Consider the following 18,045-nt stretch of genomic DNA (forward strand, 5'->3'; position numbering starts at 1 on the left):
AGAGAGAGAGAGAGAGAGAGCTACAACTAGATCTTATTGCTGGTGAAGAACGAACGAGAGAGAGAGAGAGATGTGGGCCGGTGGAGATGGCACCGATGAAGAAGATGGACGGCCGGCCGAGAGAGAGAGAGAGAGAGGGAGAGGCGGTGGGAGGGAAAATGAAATTTTTTTTCCCTCCCAACTCATTTTAGATTCAAAACTCAAAAAAAAAAGAAAAAATAAAAAAGAATAAAAAATAAAAAAAATGAGTAAATCTTAAAAACTGAAAAGAATTTATTAAATTAAAAAAAAGCCACGTAGGCATGGTGGGATGCTGGCGGGTACCCTAGCATTTTCGTACAAGGAACAATCAGCAGGATACCAACCGGAGGCGAGGTGCGCCTTTCCGAAATCTCTTCAAATTTGGCGCCTTTTCTGCCATTTTCACACCTTCCAAGCCCTCGCCCTCACACGGCATTAGCGACAGAGTAAAAACAAACCCAGAAGTAGAAGGATCATAGGCCACCACAGAACTTCCGTCGTCGCCAAGCCAAGATGGTGCTTCTCCACCAAGTCCCTTCCCGTAAAAGACCCTCCTCCTCCGTTCCCCCCTTCCTTCCCCCCAAAACTGCCAAATCCACCCAACCCGCCCGGCGAAACGACGTCGCGGAAGCCCCGGCAATAGATAAGATGGTATCGGTTCTAGCAGAGGCCGGGTGCACCCTCATTAACCCGGCGGGGCCACCATGCCTCCCCGCAGACCCTAACAAGTTCCGCCGCCACCTTCACCGCCTCTTCTCTTCTTCCGAAAATGCCTCTGCTCTCCGCTCCGATTTCCTCTCCGGCTTCTCTTCCTACATTCGTACTCCACATAATCTCCGCAGGTCAGTTTCTTTTCACATTCTAATTCTTTATTGGGTTTCGAACCCATTTCCTGTTTTACCCTATTTCTCATTCATTTCCTTAGGAACCATACGGATAATTATATCCTAAAACGAATTGTATTTTTAAAATATTTGGAAAAGAGGGGAAAGCCTAGGATTCTATTAACATGTTGGGCTTATATGTGACTTTCCAGTGCTTTCATTTTGCATTTTTCCTGTATTTTCTCGGCAATCAAACAAAGCGTATTTTTAAATTTTACCAAAACAACCTGACCCTCACTTCTATTCATACGTTTTAGTGTGTTATCTTTCAAAGTTGTCTGACATTTACATGTCTTCAGGGTTCTCACCCCTACGAATAAAGATGGTTTTGGTTCCACCAGAAGCGAGAGCTTTGTCCGACATCTCTTGCTGGTCCCATCTGTCCAATTAGACATTCAGAGCATGCTTCTCGAGAAAATTCCAGAATATTTCGATGTAATTCCAGAACACTTGGGAACATCTTTGTCGTTGGAAGATGATGTCGCTAGGCTTATCATTAATCAGTTCCGATGGCTTGATTTCATTGTCGATCCTGATGTCTTCACTGATAAATTGATGCAAGTCCTCTCGATTTGTCCTTTACACTTAAAGAAAGAGATCATTGGATCATTGCCGGAGATTATTGGTGATCAAAACAATAGGACTGTGGTTGATGGCCTTGAACAAATGCTTGAAGAGGATTCCTCTATCATTATACCGGTGCTTGACTCTCTTTCGAATCTTAATTTGGACGATCAGTTGCAAGAGCAGGTTTTCCATTAACTTTTAAATTGAGTCTCTGTTGGTGAGAAAATATAGGAAACAAAATTTTCAAGCATTTTGAATCGTACTTTAATTTGGTTTCTAAGAAATGCAAAACTTGCCATATAGTTGAATTGAGCTTAATGAACTGAAGGTTTCTGCTTTCTCAGGTTCCCTGCAATAATATGAATGAGATTCAAAAACTTGATTTATGTTCTTTGCTTCAAATTTACACCAACCAAATGGTGCATTAGGCTTTTTTTGGTTGCTAACGAATATGGAGTCTCTAAAATTTTATTCTTTAGGACTCGGGGAAAGAAGACAATTCAGTTAGTTGAGTCGGACATGACTGCTTTTCTTTTAGTGGATTATTTTGTTTCTTGGAAAACCATACCAACCGTTAGAGTGAGATTCATATTGATCGTCTTTTTATACATTTTCTATGCAATCAATTAGTGCTCAATAGCTATGTCTAAGTGTTTTCTTGGGTTTTTTTTTTTTTTTTTAAATTGAAGGTCATCACCATTGCATTATCATGCATCCGAACGATTGATGCGGAGCACATGCCATATCTACTTAGGTTTCTACTGCTTTCAGCGACACCAGTAAATGTTCGGAGAATAATCTCACAGATTCGTGAGCAGTTAAAATTTGTTGGACTGTCGAACTCTCGAGCATTGCAACACAATAAGCTCAAAGGAAAGTCTCAAGTAAACAACACGGAGGCTTCTATTCTTGATGCATTAAGATCAAGTCTACGATTCAAGAATGTATGCTATCTGCTCTACTGTGTCTTGAGATTCTCTATATGTGTTTAACATAGCTTTTTGCATTTGCTGCTATCCACAGTTGCTCTGTCAGGAGATTTTGAAAGAATTGAATTGCCTTGAGAAACCTCGTGATCACAAAGCAATTGACATATGGCTACTTATGCTCATATATAGTAACAGTGAGTCCCTGCAGAAGAGCATTGAAAAGATGTTCAAGAAGAAAATTATTGAAGATTGCATTCAGGAAGTAATGCTTGATCAGTGCATTTGTGGAAATAAGGAATTGGTACAGGTATCTATGACAATTATTTGGTTTAAGGAATATTTCACTTCAATTTTATATGTTCTGAAACTCTATCTGCGTCTCATTAAATTTCGTAGGATTATTTTCCATTGTTTCTTTCGTTGTCTGAGTACTTGTTGGCTTCCAAAGAACAAAAAGCAAGGGAGTTTGGCATTCACATGTATACTCGTCTGTTTGAAGAGTTCATTGACACTTATTCAAGACAGGAAGTAAGCAGCCTAAAAATTAATTTGTTTGTATACTAATGAATGAGAAGATGTATTATGGGAACTCTTAGTTGTGGTTTCTTTGCAGGTTCTTGGTGCACTGGTTACTCATGTCGGATCTGGTGTTAGTTTTGAAGTGCAGTCTGCTTTGGACACTATGGCTCTGCTGGCCTCCAAATATGCACAAGATTTGATTCCTCTTTCTTCTCATATGAATGGTACCTTCTTTGTTCTGTCTAGATTCTAGTGCATCTTTTAAGGTGATCCATTGCCAAGATGCCTTGATGTGTTATTCGTTTTGAAATCCAGGTATTTTGGATTACTTGGAGGGATTTACTGTTGAAAATCTGCACAAGGTATTTTAGTATCATGTGCATTATTATTTTAGTGTTCTACCTTCCATTGTTTCACTGACTTACTGATTGTGCAGGTTTATGAGGTTTTTGGCCATTTGGCACTTTCAGCTAGATCAAGTGCAGATTCATATGGATCTTCGATTGCAAATGAAGTATTGATGATAATAAGGAAGCAGGTACCATAAAAGCCCTTTTCATATGGAATGTATACATTAAATCCTTTGATCAACTTTGTTAAATGAGAGTATCTCTGTTTTGGATGTATTCATCGTCTTTTTAGAGTCTCTGGTAACTGTAAAGTATTTCTGCTGCCCCTCCCTTAGGTAAGCAATCCAGATCTGAAGTACAAGAAGATGGGCTTAATTGGAACTCTAAAGATAGTTTCCTGTCTTGGAGGTGCAAATAGTGTTTCCTATGCATCTGCATCTCAGGTAGGACCTTGTAATACTGAAATTAGAGATCTTCCACAGGCGAAGTTTGTTGCTGACTTAAAGTTTTTTGACATTTATGTTAATTATCAGAAATATAGAGGACTGCATACAAACACCCAAATATATATGGATGCATATGTACATACATAAATACATATATGTATATCTCTATCTGTGGTGAATGTGTTATATACTCTCTTACATGCATATATCCCCATAATTACCATATGTCAATCTTAACATTTATATTAGGATTTAACATCTGAGACGCTGTTTGCTTCTTGTATGGAGGTAATGTGTGGAATTGACAAGAATTTCTCAACAAAAGTAGTCTCAGGATGAAAAAATGTAATATTCTCTAGCTTAGTGCACATACAGTTCCATTGGCCTGTTGGACATCGCCATTTTGACATCTGTGTATTAAAGAAAAAAGTTCAATTTATCCCGGAAATAATTGCTGTATGTTGTTTTCAGTGCTAAAATCATTTAAGAACTTGTGATCTTTTAATACTCTTATATGCTAAGGATTTCTTTGAAATGCAACTAGCATTAGTTTGTTAAGTTTTGCCATATTTTTTTCTCCTACTAATATATATTGCATGATGTGCATTTACCATTTGTGAACATTACTGGTACAGAAATCAAATTGGGAAGAGGCTTTGGAACTCTTGACAACATCTCTGGACTCTTGCAAACAGTTTTCATTACCTTTGATACTATTTTATGATGAACTGACTGCAATGTTGTACCACAGAACTCTTCATCCATCAATTATGGAATGGTAAGCTAAGTTTAACAACCCAATGCTTGTACCACATGGCTACTTAACAATATGGAAATAATATTGTGATTACTTTAAAACTTGTCTGCATTATTGTAGGATAGGGAAACATGTAGGAGAGTTCGAATCTGTTTTTCTGTCTGATCTTGAAGGTGGGAAAATGTCTTCTAAGGAATCATATTGTGGTTTAGAAGGTGAGTTACGTGGTGCAGCCTATGTTCCTGCCTAGACTAATAAAAAGATTACGCTGGCTTATAGATTTGTATCTTTTCTTGGTACTTTTTGCAGGCGAATTGTGGATGAACTTGGATGGTGATATATCTCCTGTTTGTTTGAACATTTTGCCATTGGCTTCCTCTTCCCTGCCGTATTGTTTTGGCCATGCTCTCCCATGTATCATACCATCAAGAACTTCTCTAAATGTTTATGAATGCTGAAGTTAAAATTTTATTGTATGCAGGTCAGCTTCTTTACAAATTCTTCCGGCTAACTTCCTTTTACTATCCGCTGTAAGTGTATTGGACCTTTTGGAAGTGAGACGAGAGATAAGTAATGGGATAACTAATTGGGATTCTCTGTCAATTTTCAGATCGAGAGGTTGACAAATCAAGGATCTCTTGAAGGAATTGACGCATTACTTGGCTGCCCTTTGCACCTTCCTTCCTCTAAGGTCAGAGCGACAAAAATTCTTTTCTTAACATCATTAAATTGCTTCTATACCTTAATGTGCCACTCTACTTGTGTTTTAAAGCTTAAGAGATTCAATTGCTTTTGTCTTGATCGGTGTTACTTCTCTTCAATAGCATCAATTTGTTAAAGGAAGACTTTGAGTAAATTGAAACTTTAGTTTTCCATAAAATCATCTAAACAAGAAGCAGAGATTATTATAAATATAGCCCGGGGAATAACTTTGAGCCGATGAATACAAACTAGACAATAGTGTCGAAAACTTGCATGCTGGCTAGGATGATGGACCTTAACAAGCCTTGTTGTTACGTAAAGCAAAATTGTTTTTTAAGAATTACTTTTAAAAAGATAAGTCTAAGACTTAATGTAGCTGAAGATATATTTCAGAAACAAGAATCATTTTTCTGCTTTTGGTTCTCTATCTTTGTCTTTGCCAACTAATCATCTATATGAACTTTAATTTCTATTTTCTACCATTAACACACTTTTCAAAACAACTCAGAAAACATTTTTCAAAAAACAAAAAAATAAAACACAAAACACTTTTTAGAGAACTTCCCACACCTTCATATAGGAATGTTTTGAAAATATATGCTCATTCTCAGATATGGAAGCTGGACTTGTTACTTAAAAACAATAAAAATGTATCAAGGTCGCGGGATTTGTGTGGCCGCTGCTGGATCTGTCTGGCCCATTGGATTTGCGTGGCGGTCTCCACCCCTCATAGATGTGGGGCTGCAGCCGCCACTGATGGAGGCTAACCTCCAACAGGCCCAATTTTTTTTGTTTTTTTGGTTTTGTTTCTTTTATTTTTTGAAAACACTTTTCAGTTTTTTTTTTGCTTTAGAAACACTTCCTAGTTTACCAAACAAATTTTCTTTTGTGGACCCCACAACAACACTTTCAAATGTGGTCCCTGCCAAAAGCACTTCTCAATTTTCACTTTTCAAAACCCAAAACACTTTTCAAAAACTTTACCCAACTTTAGAAAACTGTAAACTAAAAGAAATGGTGATTAGTGTCACTTCTCAATTCAACTTTTCATATTATAATTCAAAGTCTAAAATTTTTCTAGTCACTAGATCTTAGAGTATTACAAGTTCAGAATAATCAAATTTCACTTAAGTTGGTATTTCACTTTTTCTATCAACAAAGTTAGGTTCAGAACTTGATTTGATTTTTTGGTTTGAGCTCAAATATATGTCCCCCCCCCCCCCCCCTCTTTTCTTTCTTCTTTTGCACTTGGTAATTAAAGTTTTTAGAATCAAGTTTGAGAGGCTTTGGCGGAGCAAAACATTGGACTCTTTATTTGGTTCCAAGTAATGTGTGTGGGGAAGTGGGAGTGTGCTCTTTGGTTCCCTCTCCATTTCTTTTTTTATGTCAGGAAGGGCCTGCAATCGTATACATGACTGCCTTTGCACATTGGAATGGCTGCTTTTTTATGCCATGTCTTGGGCATTCACAGTCTAGTGATATTTTAATATTTTTGCTACCTTTAGTTGTTGCAAGATTTTGGATGTAATATCTATATTTTTCTTTTCTGCTACCTGGCATTGTGATTCGAGTGCACTGCAGTTGTGATAGTCAATATCTTATTTTCTTTTTTTTGCAAAATGGGCAACCATTGCAAGTTTGACAACTATGTTGGAAAGTCCTTCAATTGTTAAAACTTTAAAGGGGGGCCCCGTGGGGGGGGGGGGGGGGGGGGTGTTGGAGTATTGGTATTGTTTGAGGTGAACGGTACTTCAACTTCAAAATAATTTAGGCTGACAATAGGCAACTTCCTCATCAGTTCTCTTTTGAAGAGGTTCAGTCTTTTGCTTTTTTTTTTTTTTTTTTTTTTCCTGTACTGTGTTTGGATTAGTCCTCTAGATTACTATCTTAAGTTCCTCGCTGTCATTTCTCCATAGTTGAAGAGAATTGATCCATTATTTAAATACTGATTACATCCTTCAAATAACTTAATCTAAAAATTAACTTTTTTCACGAAATAAAAATTGATCTCTAATGTCTCCATAGATACATGCTAGTAGAACTTTGAGTTCCAACTCAGTTTCTTCTAGTTAATGTCCTGAATCTGCATATGAAATTATTAAGTGAAAATTATTTAATTTGCTTTTAATTTTATAGTTTTGTCTTGATTGATAACATCTTTTTGTTATTGTGATCTGGCATGGCTTCTATATTGAGCCTGTCAATACTGCCAACTGTGCCTAGTGTATTGACTTTTTTGTTTGGCTTGTGCAATACCAGTACTTCTCCGGAGCTGGCTGGAAGTCTTTGACCGGGAAGCAGAAACAGATTGTGTCCCTCTCTCTCTATTATGCAGCAAATTGGATACGGGAACTGGTAAATTCATGAAGTTTGCAAATGCTACCTTCATCTTTGGATGTGCCTGTTATTCACATTTTGGTTTGTTACACTCCTGCTGCCTCATGTAGCTTAATGCCTTCTGTACACAAGTAGAAGGAAGAATTGCCTGTACAAGTCAAGCTACAAAAGAGGATACTGTTTGCAAGCTATTGAAGCGTTTGAGGAACCTTGTGTATGTTCTTGTGCTTTCAATTCCTTGACAATGTTTGTTTGAATAGTTAGTTAGTTAGTTATTATTATTATATAATTAAAACTCTCTGTACTAATTTTCAGGGTGGTGCTTTGCTGAAATTTGTAACTTGAGCAGTATTTTCCTTGATTGTTTTCTTGTTTCCAACTTTTGATGCTTTAGTTCAATATGACTTTCATCTCTATTTTCCAATTTGTCTTGTCCAAGCCAATTTCTCTCTCTCTCTCTCTCTCTCTCTCTCTTACTGTAGTCGTAATCTGTGTCTTTAATAATTGATTTGCATCCATTCACTCAGTTTTGTCAATCTTGTTGCATTTCATACACACAGAATAAATTTGAGAAGATTCATAAAAAGAGAATGTTTGGTAAAAGCTCCTGAAATGAAGTAAGTTTCGTGAAGAAAAATAATCAATAGTAAATTCAGCTATCGTTTTACTTCTGATGATAAAGAATAATGGAGATGTAAACCCTGAAACATAGATGTTGATGGGAGTCTTGCAAACAAAGAAAGTCATTACTTTATTCTTGATAAGTATTACTTATAGGCAAAAAAAGAAAAAAAAAACTACACGTAATAGAAATTGGGTTCTTAAGTCTCATTACTTTTCTATTTATCTTGAAGTTTTTTAAAAATTAAAGTAATTGATTAGTCATTTATCTAGAGAAATATTAAACACTGCAATGGATGTGGGCTCTATCTTGTTTTAAGAGAAATACTTGTCTAAGATAGATTAGGTACTGCCTCTTTTGTCCTTGAAAGGAAGTTGGAAGATGTGAGGGAGCCCCACTGATTAATGCAGTTGAAGTGCTGCAGTTTTGTATTTAAACAGTAAACAAGAGCATGCTTTTTCACTAATGTGAACATTCTAGAGACCTGAGCATACTACCTGATTAGGAAATTGTATTTCAGACAAGAGACTGTAGTATGAGACTGACTTTTCTAGGTTGGATAGGTTATACAATGTAAAAATAGAACAGGCTTATAACAGTTGTTGCATATGAGGGAAAAAGTAAAAGTGTAGCATGTGCACACATTTTTCAATGTAAAAATAGAATAGGCTTACACATGCTTTTTTCCTTTTTTGAGGATGGCAGCATGTGCACACATTTTTCAAGAGTTACAAAGAACTGAAATTCCTTTGGATGAACACTCAACAAGTTGATTACTATACTAAAGATGGTGAAACTTAGATGTTATTTGTGACAAGTGACAAGATGTTTCAAAGTGTCATTTGTATCATGACTTTCGGATTTGTCTGTCTTGATAATGCAGATTTTTGGATATCTTATTGAACTATTCCATTGAGCGGTGCTCTATATCTCTACCTGAGCTTCACTTTTATGTTGATCATTTTGGACCTCCACTCCTAAACCAACCTAACCATATGGGGCATGTGCAAAAGAATGAGCATAAGAGAACACAAGACAGTGCATCGCCAAAGAAAAATAGGAGACCCAAAAAGATATCAAGGGCCTCAATTTCAGATACTAAAGGGAAACTCAAGCAGCCCACAGTATTGGATGTGTTGAAGAAAGCAGGAGCTTTGACTAGTCAAGAGGTGCCAAATGAGGAGTCTGTTGATCTAAATTCACATGGAAGGACATCTAATTCAGCAGATCAAAATCTCTGTGACTCCGATGAGCCTGTAATTATAGAAGTTTCTGCAGTTACCAAGGCTTTGGAAGCGCAAAGATTCAAGTTCAGGCCTCTTCTGGTGCAATGCTTTTCAATTTTGACATTTTCAGAGGTGTGTAGGGATTGCATTGTATTTGGAGTGAGTAGTACCCATTGCATTCGCAAAGTACCACCTGCAGGTTCTTGTGAATTAGTGCAACTTAACTACTTAAGTTTTTGAAGCCATTTTTTTCCATATTTTCTTCAATGAAGAACAGAAAAAAAAATCTATGACCAAGAATTTCATGTATGAAATATAATTTAGAATACGTTTGTTTCTCTACCAACTCAGACAAAATCATTCACTTTAGGACTTCAATGTTATTTACAATTGATCAATTGTTTATGAGGAGTTGAATAACCTTCTATTCTTTACCTGAAAGCTTACCTACTCCAATTATGTTATTTTATTTTTTTAACAATGTGATGTATCTCTAACACACTGTATTATGAGAGTGCTTAAGGACATGAATAGAAAGAGTGTTACAGTTGTCTTCTTTTAACATACATGCATGAAGTTATTCTGAGAAATATTATGAAATGCGTACTTCCTTTGAATATATTTTCTGAAAACTAATCACGTTATAAGGGTTTCAAGAAACTAGTGAGAACAAGAAGACTGAGAGTATATATTTGTGAATGATGACAATAAAATCTAATTTGTGAATGTTATAAAGTAGTTTTGCTAAGAAAAGCTCTATATTCGTAATAAAAACATTTAAATGCTAATAAGAAGTTACTTTTTAGTTTTAGTTACTCATGCTACAAATATATCCCGTCTCTCTGTCTCTGTTTTCTCCTCTCTCTCTCTCTCTCTCTCTCTCCATCAATATTATTTTCATTGGTTCGTATTTGTGCTGCTATAAACATTGTCACAAATAAAAGTTACTCATAGTTTTGGTTATGATTGCTCAGTTGAACAATGCAGCATTTGTGACTTTGTCAGTATTAGTAGGTGAAGCTGATTTTCAAAACCCAGTACACAAAAGGTCATCATGCTCAAATGGCAATGATGAAATTGATGCTTGTTTCTGATTTATTGAATCTGATTGCTGCTAGTCCAAGCACCTAACAATCTTTTATCTTAGTGAGATTTTGGCAAATACTGTTTACTTGCTGCTTTGGAGAGTGAAAGCTACTTCTGTATGCTGGGTTTAGAGGTATGATCATCTTGTCATAGATGGTTTAGGCTTAGCAGTTGGAACTTGCAATCTCTTAGAGATTGCCTAATATGCAAGTACAAGTCCTCTCAAATTTTGTGTTCTATTTTCAAAATACAGAATCTTTAATTGACCAAGATGTGTAGATTGTCAAAGTGCATTAATTACAAGTTCCAGAAAACTATGTTGCACTAGAATTAGAATAACTTTAATTGCCCTAATTTAATTGCATTACTTCTAATAGTCATATCAGTCTAATTGCTCATTGCTGCTAATGAGATCTGGTCAGATGACCTGCGACTACATTACAGACAGTTTGTGCTTGGAAATGTGCAGTATATATGAATAGAAGAATGATGAGAGTTTTTTAATGTGTCCTTTAAAATGCAGAATCAAGGTTCCTGTTGCTCTGATCCTGCTGCAGAGGTACCATTTTAATTTTACACTGAATCTGGTTGACGAGTTTTTCTCTTAAAAATAAATGAATTCATAAAAATTGAAAGCTGGTTATTGCCTTTGCTAGTTACCTCTATATCTATACCTTCTGCGGGATCTTCACTACAAGCTGGATTATTTCACTCCTGCTAAACAATTCTTCTCTAGAAGTTCCAGTCCTCCAGCTGGTTTCACCAGGATGACAGCGGATGATTTCTTGAACAAAATTAGATCACTCTTTCCAAGTCTTAAGAAGCATTTCGACAATGCAGTTTGTACGCTAAAAGAATGTAAGATGATAGCATTCAACTTGGTTGGATGAATACTATAACAGAGCTTCAATGTTCTTGTAATCTTAGATCAAACTCTTTGTAGGTGATGAAACTTGTCAAGAACATTGGAAAGTTCAATCTGCTTCTGCCGAAAACCCCAATGGACCCCATCTTGTGCTTTCAAGACCTGCAGTTTCTACGTTTGTTTTCAAAGAAACGGTTCATTGTTTCAGTAAGGTGAACTTTTTACTTTGTCTATTCTGTCTCTCTGTTTGTGTGTGTGTGCATGTGGCTCTACCTGACCAATACCTCACCATGCTGATTAATTGCAGAAAATTTATTGCATCCAAAACTACTAAACTTTTATTCTAACTTGTGAGCGCAGATGCTAAATCTTCCTTCCATTCTTAGAGAAAAAAAAGTTCTCTCAGATCTGCTTGAAGCCTTCCAGCCCATCAAGATACCGGATAGTGTTTTATCAGACATACAGCCCAACATTTTGCCTGGGACTGTCGAATTTTTGTATTTAGGTGCTTATTCATATATAGAAGGTGTCTTGAACATAGGTATATAATCCTGTTCTGTTTCCTGTTGTTGTTTATGATGCTCTTTATGATTATTATTATTATTAACTAAATTTGTGTTGGCATCCGGTTCCTGCAGTATGCTCCTTTTGCTTTACACTGGCATCAGAATCTCTTCTTACCCTAGAATCAATTATAAACTCGTGCCAGAAATTTCTTGATAAGTTGGAGGAAAATGGTAAAAACATACATTCAGAATTTATCCACAGGGCTCTTCCTACCTTGCGAACCAGACTTGGAGCTTCTGCTCAGAAGCTTTTAAGGCATAACTGGGATAACAGCCAACTTCAGAGTGGTTGGAAGAGCAAAGTAAGACCATCTATGTTATGTTTTCTAGCACTTATTCTCCTTATAATTTTAGCAATGATTAGGAATGATCTTGGCACTTTTGCAGTATGTTTGTTTGCATGTATAGAAGTGTTAAACCTTCTGATTGCAGGGAGAAATGGTACAGAAAGTATTGCACATTTACTTGGAAAATAGCGACTCACCTTCTGATTTGCTGGATGAGCTGGCCTGCTCTATCTTACCTCAGGTGCTTGAATTTGTCCAATACTTTTTTAATTGGGTTGGTTGTGTTGACATCCAGACTAATGGTGACTTAATTGTCCTTATGCTGCATCTCAACATAAGGAACTGTTTTGGAACTGGAAATTGATTACGCTAACGCTACCAATTTCTAGATTATCAAAATTTTGTCCTTTGTTTAGGAGGGGAGAGGAGAGTGTAGGTATGACAGAACTTAATGAAACGTGGATTTAAGAAAACGAAAACACTAACACTGACTTGATTCAAGTTTGGATATAACGTCCAAAATAATTTGAACCTGCCAATCCATTATGCATTTTTCCTGGATTGGCTTTCATAAATGTATAAAGAGTCCCTTTCTTTAACAGGTTTCTTCAACAAAGGAAGAAGATGCTCATCATGGTTTCCAAACTCTATGTTCTGCAACATTTGTTGTATGGTACAAAGTTCTGGTAAGGCATCTCTGGTTTCCTATTACGATATTTTATACTGTGTCTTGATGGACATGTTACAGAAGGTTTAATGTGCAGCATGAAGTGAATCTTACTGTTCTTAACAAATTGGTAAGCTGTAGACTCTTATCTTTATATCTTCCAGTAATCATAGATGAGCTAGGGAGAACTCACTGTATGAAAGAATTAGAGTTGTTACTTGTTTCTCTCTCAATATTAGGTCAAGGAAGTTGTTCTCTTAGAGAAACCCAGAGCTGGTGTCCAACTTCAAATTGTTGAAAAACTTCTGATCAAGCTACAACACTGTGTGAACGTGGTAGTATCATTGGTTAACATGTGCAAAACTCATAGCAAGGTAAAGAAACAGAACTTCTGAAGTGTGTGTCAAAATTTGTTTTAGTTTTATGGTCACCTTCTGAAGTTCTGATGTAGTAGGATGTTAACTTATTAAAATGATGGTACAGGTAACTGTGCATGCCATGGCTGTCAAGTATGGTGGCAAGTTTGTGGACTCCTTCCTGAAAGGTATAGGTCTGATACGTTTACATGCAATGATCCGAGGTCTAATCTTGGGGGTACTGAATTTGGAATCTTCTCCAGTTTTTGACTTCTTACAGGCCCATTCCAACACGTGCAACGAGCTTATAATCCACTTGGTAAGATAAGGTGCACCAAATTTTTTCTGGCATGATTAATTGCAAGTAGAAATTCTAAAGATGCAAGTCTTTTTTATTTGTTCAAATTTTTCTGGTTTGTTCAGGTGAAAGAGCTGCAAAAAGCCACAAGAACGATACAGACCCTATGTTCTGAAGCAAAGGTTTAACTTGTATCTCAACTCTTTTCCTTTTACAGAATGACTTAATCAGGAAAAGAATTAGGAGATTAAATAATCTAAATCTTCACTTAATTTGTTTTGTTCATATTTCAAAGGGCTTGAAACAGACAATTATCACCAGCAAAATCCCCGCTACAAAGAGATCTATGGAACGCTTTTTGTTCTGTGTCAAGGCTCTTCTCCATACGACATCAAGTGGATGCTCTTTCTGGATGGGTATGCAACAATTCAGCGGTTTCGTTGCAAGAAAAATACCTTATTTTTTAGCCTTGAATTATGCTCACTCTTTTTGTTGTTTTCTAGCCTTGAATTATTTTTTTGGTCAAGATTTTGGTGGACGAATATAAATTTAGATTGGAGAACTTATTTACAACTTTATAACCATGCTTTGCTTTGGTTTTATTCAACACAGAGAGAGAGAGAGAGAGAGAGAGAGAGAGAGAGAGAGAGAGAGAGAGAGAGGTGGTTAATAAGTCCAAGGTGTCGATATCATCTATATTTATGTTTCACAGCTAACCATTCATCTCTTTTCTTGACAGGGAATCTAAAGCATAAAGACTTGACAGGACAGGTAGTGAGCTCCCAGGCGTATGTGGATGATCAAAATAACAACGATGAAGAAAATTCAGCAGAAGCTGTTGATGATGATCAACCTGCCGTTGTTTCCAGCGAAGAGGACAGAGAAATAGAGTGAAAAGTGACTTGGTGTCTTGAAAGCTTCATTAACGCTGAAACATGGTGAGTTTTGAGTGGTCCGACTCAGATTAGCAATCTTCACACTGCTGGGTGGGCCCATCGGCTGTTCAAGCTGCTCTGGCTTTATGAATTGTAGATAGTTATAGCCCTTTAATGTTAGGACCATGCTTGGGTTCCACCTCAATGTGTTTTGGAGTTACTCAATAGTTGAGTTAAGGTTATATTTTTGTCATTTCCCTTAATGTTATCATTGCTTTTGTGAATATAAAACTACATTTTTTTATTTTTTGTTTTCTAACTTGCTATAAAATATAGGAAAATCTTCATTTAACCCCATAAACTTTTATTACATTTGTAATTATTTCTCTAAACTTAAAAAAACTCTCAATTTAGTAGATTCATTTTTCATTTTTTTTTTTAATTTCATATTTCCGTTAGGATTTATTATTAAATTCTGTCAAAATTTCTAAAATACCACATTTTTTTTAAATAAAAAAATATAAAAAAATTTCAAAGATTCATGCCCGGGTATTTGCGTTAAATCTTGATCAACGCTTAAATTTTTGCAATTCTTTTTTCTTTTTCTTTAAAGAAATGGGTATTTTGAAAATTTTGATAGACCACCGTTAGTATTTAACGAGAAATTTTAACGGAGGGATAAAATTAAAAAATAAAAATAAAAATAAAAAGATGGATACACTAAATTGAAAGTTTTTTAAGTTTAGATAAATAATCGCAAAAGTGATGGAAGGTCAAGGGGATTAAGTGGAGTTTTCTCTAAAATCTACTAATATTTAACCAACCCCCCCCCCCCCCCCCCCCCCCCCACCCAGCAAAAAAAATAAAAAAAACAAAAAATTATAGCATTTGATGGCCATGATTTGTTAGGATGCAGCTGCAAAGTGTTAGTCGCCAAATTGTATCCGTTGACCACACTTTTCTGATAGAGTACAAAGAGAGATGTTAGCTGCACAATATTTGCACAACAATACTTACGTGTAAGTAGTTTTAATTTTTAATTTTTTAATTAATTAATTTATTTTTTAAATGCCGGACAACATTAAGAGAAGGGAAACTCACTTAAACGTAAACATTATTGTGCAATTGTTGTATAAAAGTTGTGCAGTTAACATATCTCGAGTACAAATCCCTAGTCTCTCTAATACTGTTAAGAGTCCAAAGATTATACAAGAGAGAGAATTGGATAGATGATATAATAAAGTCTTACAACTCTTAGCGTATAACTGTGTAATTTTCTTATAAATCCAATCAATGGCTACATGTGACCAATGAATACATCCGTAAAAATGACTTTGAGCGGAATATCAAATCTTATCAAGACTAAGAAAAGTGTCTCCCAATGCCCCTACTCATTGGGGCACTACGGATTGAAAATCTTCAATTGGCTTCGAGTTTCAACTCAAAGCTATATATTCAATCTCAATATAGTAATTTATCTGCCAATAATTGTATTATAAGGTCCAAGAAGTGACAAAAATTATGTTGACGGCGAGCATAGAAAATATGTTACCAAGTAGTCCTCTTTTTCCTCTCATGTTATTTAATATTATCCAATCGTTTTCTCAACTTGTGTCCTTTTAGACCCAGTCAATTCCGTTTATATATAGGCAACATGTCAAAGTAGTAGTTGTCAAACCTAGACCTTATAAGCTTATAACTAATCAAAAGTTATACAAGGCCTGATAAGGTCAACAATAACAATCCATACAAGCTAAGTCACGTGGTAAGGAAATATGGTTATTTTTCCTCATTTGCCTAATTATTAGTTAATTAACAAGCACATGTAGTGTGAATTGCATTTGTCTATGTTGTTTCAATTTGCATAAATTGAGTAAGGAGTAGTTTTTGAATTGTTATAAATTGAGTTATGGAGGATTTTCATAAGATATATGAACAGTACTGCATGATTCTCCTATGGACTATATATATACTTGATAAAACTGAGTTAGGTTGACTCATTCGGAACCCGTTCGGACGAGGTTTTTTTATAAAGAGATCATAAAGAGACTCGTTTGGTATCGTGTTCCGACTTTGTCCAGACGAGGCAAACCAGAAAAAGCTTTGTTCGGACCCTGTTCGGACGAAATGTTTTTATAAGGGAGGCAATAACACTTGTTTGTGATAATCCGTTCGGATACCATTTGGATGAGCTACTCAGGTAAAGAAAAATAACGATTGTTTTGAGGACAATACTAATAAGTAGTCTAATAATTTTTAAGACTATGAGATTAAAACTAAAAACTAACATGAGATTAAAACATAAATTAATACAGATGGTTAGAAACTACGAGCTAGATATACACTATCAAGGAAGGAATAGCAAGTGTAAGTAAAATATCTCGATCAAGCCTTCATTAAAATGCTTTAAATTTCATAAATTGATATGCATGCTTATTTAATGACTATGAGCATATGCTATAAATATGTTATTTATGAACTATACATGCAATACAATGATCAGCTTAGTGCTGTTTAAAGAAAAAGATATTTAAGAAGGAGTTTGAAAGAACCCATGTTAATCTAAACTATAAAATGTTTATGTAAGACCTAATATGTGAATGAGGGTTAAATGCCCAACATATGATCCTGTTAGTGGGGGTGAAGCACTTACATCATGACCCAGTGCGTGAACGGATCGGAGGGTAAACGCTCGACATATGATCCTGTGAGTGGGGGCCTCATAGGATTTAAACACTTATACCATGATCTAGTGTGTGAAGCATGGCTTATATGCTCGACATATGATCCTATAAGTGGGGATTAAACACTTACATATATGTTCTATTTGTATATATATATATATATATATATATATATATATATATATATATATATATATACATATATTGTGATTTTAACTCTGGTAATATCTACATCTAAATTCTGAAAGAAAAGCATCTCTTAATGATTTTTTTCCATGGTACAAAAACCCATTCCCTTGAAGAATGGGAAGTTAATACACCTTTAGATAGGTCGTTAGCAACATATTTTGAAGCTTTAGTGACAATGACCGATGATCGTCTCTCTAAATGTCCAAGAATCCAACTTGAAGAAATTGATGCTACCTCTTTGAAACGTAATCCAAGACTATATTCGCAAATATGAGAATTTCATGTTACCTTACAAGATGAAATCTAACGTGTTTATTTTAAAGTTGGTCCATCAACACAAGCTTTCATAATATCCATTTTTCAGGATTGGATAATCATCGTTGCCGATCTCAAGTTTCTAGGTTCAAGACTACTCAAATTGGTTGGAGTAGTCACCCTCAAAGTAAGCCATATTTTGTCTTTCATGCTACAATTTTGCTAAGAAATCAACATGTCGTCTAGGATCATATGCATTTGCTAATAGGACATGTGGGGAAAAATTCAAATTCACCACATAAAATTATTGAAATGTTGTGAAGATCCAATGCATTCACGGCATAGTTACAAGTTAATTGAAAAAAAAAATCATGACAAGAAATTGAGAATAATTGGTTGCGGCTTAAAACCTCAATGGATTGTGTTTGATGACTAGCATTCCATGCATGTACGTTTATAGATCATGATGAAAACTTTGACTAAAAAAATAGGATAATTTCATTGAATTGATAAAGTTGCCGGACTTGTCTTGAAAACTGCTTCACGACACTAATCCC

At 35.6% G+C, this 18,045-nt stretch overlaps 1 protein-coding gene across 1 annotated transcript; it reads left to right on the forward strand.

Annotated features, from left to right (window-relative positions):
- Window positions 1-363: 363 nt before the first annotated feature.
- LOC133876038 (uncharacterized) lies at window positions 364-14,664 on the forward strand. Its single transcript, XM_062314342.1, has 31 exons — window positions 364-863; window positions 1,205-1,655; window positions 2,162-2,416; window positions 2,496-2,708; window positions 2,798-2,929; window positions 3,015-3,144; window positions 3,236-3,282; window positions 3,357-3,458; window positions 3,606-3,713; window positions 4,352-4,494; window positions 4,594-4,688; window positions 4,783-4,861; window positions 4,955-5,003; window positions 5,084-5,164; window positions 7,435-7,530; window positions 7,623-7,726; window positions 9,018-9,492; window positions 10,970-11,005; window positions 11,103-11,304; window positions 11,390-11,523; window positions 11,672-11,852; window positions 11,950-12,179; window positions 12,310-12,405; window positions 12,767-12,850; window positions 12,929-12,961; window positions 13,071-13,205; window positions 13,315-13,375; window positions 13,451-13,506; window positions 13,611-13,667; window positions 13,781-13,901; window positions 14,225-14,664. The coding sequence occupies exons 1-31, from the start codon at window positions 535-537 to the stop codon at window positions 14,377-14,379; spliced, it is 4,470 nt and encodes a 1,489-aa protein (XP_062170326.1). The 5' UTR covers window positions 364-534; the 3' UTR covers window positions 14,380-14,664.
- The last annotated feature ends 3,381 nt before the right edge of the window (window positions 14,665-18,045 follow it).

The sequence above is a fragment of the Alnus glutinosa genome, chromosome 8 (genome assembly GCF_958979055.1).
Source record: "Alnus glutinosa chromosome 8, dhAlnGlut1.1, whole genome shotgun sequence".
In the NCBI taxonomy this organism is placed as follows: domain Eukaryota; kingdom Viridiplantae; phylum Streptophyta; class Magnoliopsida; order Fagales; family Betulaceae; genus Alnus; species Alnus glutinosa.